The 2,767-nt window shown below is 36.9% G+C and overlaps 1 protein-coding gene across 4 annotated transcripts in view; it reads left to right on the top strand.

Moving 5' to 3' along the window:
- Positions 1 to 679: 679 nt before the first annotated feature.
- Positions 680 to 2,767, top strand: part of LOC107728636 (opioid growth factor receptor-like protein 1) — a 6,099-nt gene continuing 4,011 nt past the window's right edge. For 2 of the 4 annotated variants that reach the window (XM_016538897.1, XM_016538895.1), the window contains exons 1-6: positions 683 to 1,014; positions 1,203 to 1,280; positions 1,884 to 1,934; positions 2,138 to 2,192; positions 2,303 to 2,381; positions 2,496 to 2,562. In XM_016538897.1, coding sequence (XP_016394383.1) covers positions 820 to 1,014; positions 1,203 to 1,280; positions 1,884 to 1,934; positions 2,138 to 2,192; positions 2,303 to 2,381; positions 2,496 to 2,562 — 525 coding nt within the window. In that variant the 5' untranslated portion in view covers positions 683 to 819. Of the gene's footprint in view, positions 1,015 to 1,202; positions 1,281 to 1,883; positions 1,935 to 2,137; positions 2,193 to 2,302; positions 2,382 to 2,495; positions 2,563 to 2,767 lie in introns of all 4 variants that reach the window. The other 2 variants (XM_016538898.1, XM_016538896.1) reach the window with 2 other exon arrangements.

Genomic DNA, 2,767 nt, shown 5'->3' with positions numbered 1-2,767 from the left:
GAGGCTCTCTCTCCTGCAATGCTTCTATCCCAGCATGTGGACTGAGGCCCCCCAGTGGGTTACAGAGGTACTGCGGGTTTTCTGGATTACGTTTTTCTGTAAACAATCGTTAAAATACATTTTACATAGTAAATAGGCATATTTTCCTGATTGTATGTTTGACTGATTATCTTAACCTCTTGTACACATGTCCTAAAACGATAAGTACAAAACTAAAACGACAAACTCAACTAGTTAGAATGGAAACCTAGCGTTGTTCCCAAATACATCCACTAGAGGTCACTATAAACATGATATTGACAGGCGCTCATAAAACTGAGCTGTAGGCCTATATGAAACACTAAACGTAAATTTGGTCGTTGCATAGAGTTTCACAAATAGTAGAAATTAATGGAATAGTATTTTATAAATCGACACATCAGTGGAAGTGACTCCAATGGACACATGGACTATGGGTGGACAATGGAGTATGGACTATGGCCATATGCACTAACTTTTAAAAACACTACACGGCACTAAAAGACCATTCAAGCAACTTCGGCCCAGACAAGTTCTGAATCATTAATTGACAGAGTGAACAGTTCAATGTTTAGAACACTGCACTGATATATAGGCTATTTACTGTAAATGACTGTGTAGAACCTAGAAAATAAACAAGACCTGGCAACCTCGAGTCAACTCGAGCTCTGTTTTCCCTTGAGCTAGAAATGCTGTCGGTTCACTCTTTCAACTTTCAACTTTCATTTTCTCTTGACAGAGGAAGTGTTGAGTACGCGTTGTTCAACTAGTTATTCGAGTTCAACTAGTTCTTTTCGCTCGATGAGCTTTAAAAGGGCTCTGAGGGTTTTGTTCTGTGGTCTGTTAGGGTTGTTTCGTACTTTGACTACTTTGGGTTGGCGTGTTCTTAGTAAACTTCGTTTGAGATATACTCGTCGGATTATCATGTCAGGTGATGAGTGTGAGTTTGACTCCACATGGGAGGATGGACACGAAAATAAAACACCCAGGAAGAAGGTATGTTTGAACTACAAAGATTAATTTTTTCTCTGGTCTGGACTATGAAACATTTATTCACTGAAATGTGTTTAGGTAGGCTGTACGTTATTATGCTATTTACTATCACTTCCGCTTTCTATTTCTATGAATGTGAAACGATTTTACAAACAACTGTCTCATTTTGGGATTTCTGTGTGTGTTTACAGATGTTTCACAGCCACGGAGGGAGTCGCAGGAACATGTTTGCTGCAAAGGACATGCAAGCCTTTCGACATAGTTTCCGGGTGAGTTTCATTACCTTCAAATAAGAAAGGTGTGAAATAAGAGTGTGCCACTCTTTAATGCAGTTGTCCTTTTCTAGGCAAGGAAAAAGGAAGCAGGAATAAACCTAATACGCTGTATTATTTGTATCTCTAACCTAAAGTAGACGAAAGCATGCAGTTACAGAAATGTGACTTTTCAAAAAGAAAGCTTCTAAATAGTGTCATGGCAACCCTTACGAAAATTAACCATGGTTGTGCTACACTAACCATTATTTAACCAGGTTGTTTGTAGTAAAAGTGTGGTACTACAAATGGTACTCAATAAGACAAAAAAAAACAAAAAAACATGGTAACTACACTTTTGCTTTAATACAACCGTGGTTAATTTTCATAAGGTACAGTTTCCTATATTAACCCACTGTCTTACCCATAGATATGTACATATCTATGGTCTTACCCCACTCTACTCACTCTACAAATTAACATGCCAACTCACATTACTCCATTGAAACAAATGTGAAAAACACATAGATGAGTATCTAAATCACACAACAGGACATGCCTAAATGTTGCCAGAGACTTCTAGGCTAAAATCTTACAGATTGTGTTTGTTTCTGACTCAAGGGCTTGGATAATATTAGTGATGATGATGATGGTGCTGGAGAACAAGATAAAGTAAGTAATCCAATAATAAAATAAGTTTCTGCCATTACACTCATAATTAGCCACTTCAAGCATGTCAGTGTACAGTATTAGAGTTATAGAGTTATTTACACAAAACTTGTTTGATAGCTCACTAAGCAGTCTTGATTTGGAGAAGATACTTGATAATGGGTTTGTGTAGTGTTATTATTAATGTTGTTGTTGTTGTTTTTAAGGGCCACTTCTATAACCTAGAATTTTACCGTGGTAAATTAAGATCTTCACCTGATGGTATGGCATTGCACTCATTCTATAGTAAAATCACACTATATATGTTTTTCATTTATCTGTTACAAGTGTTATTCAAGGAAGTGCTTTGACACATTTCTTTGTTTGTGCAGAACTTTACATCAATGATTTTCACCAGATGTGGTTTGGTGAATATGACTTGCTGGAAGATGTTCACTCCTACATTCAATGGTTAGATCCTGTTCCACTTCATCCGGGAGTTCTAGTTAACACTGTTTTAATTATTATGTATGTTGTAAGTGTTTGAATGGCCATCATTCAACTAACCATTTTAAAACTTTGCAGGTTGTTTCCAATACAAGAGCCGGGGGTGAATTGGAGAGCACATGTGCTCTCAAAAAAGGAAATAAAGGTCAGTTTAAAACATTCACTTTATTTACCAACCATCCTTAAAAAAGTATTTATCTGGAAGGATTTCTCAGGAAATATTAGTCTACGTTCAGAAGCTGGTTACAGCATATTGAAAAATAAAGAATGCTTAAAGGGGTGGTTCACTGGGTTTTTTCTAGGCTTGATTGTGTTTATGGGGTGCAGTCTAACATGAGTTAATGCTTCTT

The sequence above is a fragment of the Sinocyclocheilus rhinocerous genome, unplaced genomic scaffold (genome assembly GCF_001515625.1).
Source record: "Sinocyclocheilus rhinocerous isolate Xijiao unplaced genomic scaffold, SAMN03320098_v1.1 scaffold757, whole genome shotgun sequence".
NCBI classification, from domain to species: domain Eukaryota; kingdom Metazoa; phylum Chordata; class Actinopteri; order Cypriniformes; family Cyprinidae; genus Sinocyclocheilus; species Sinocyclocheilus rhinocerous.
Note: the sequence above shows the minus strand (reverse complement) of the source record. Positions and strands in the feature narration are given on the sequence as shown.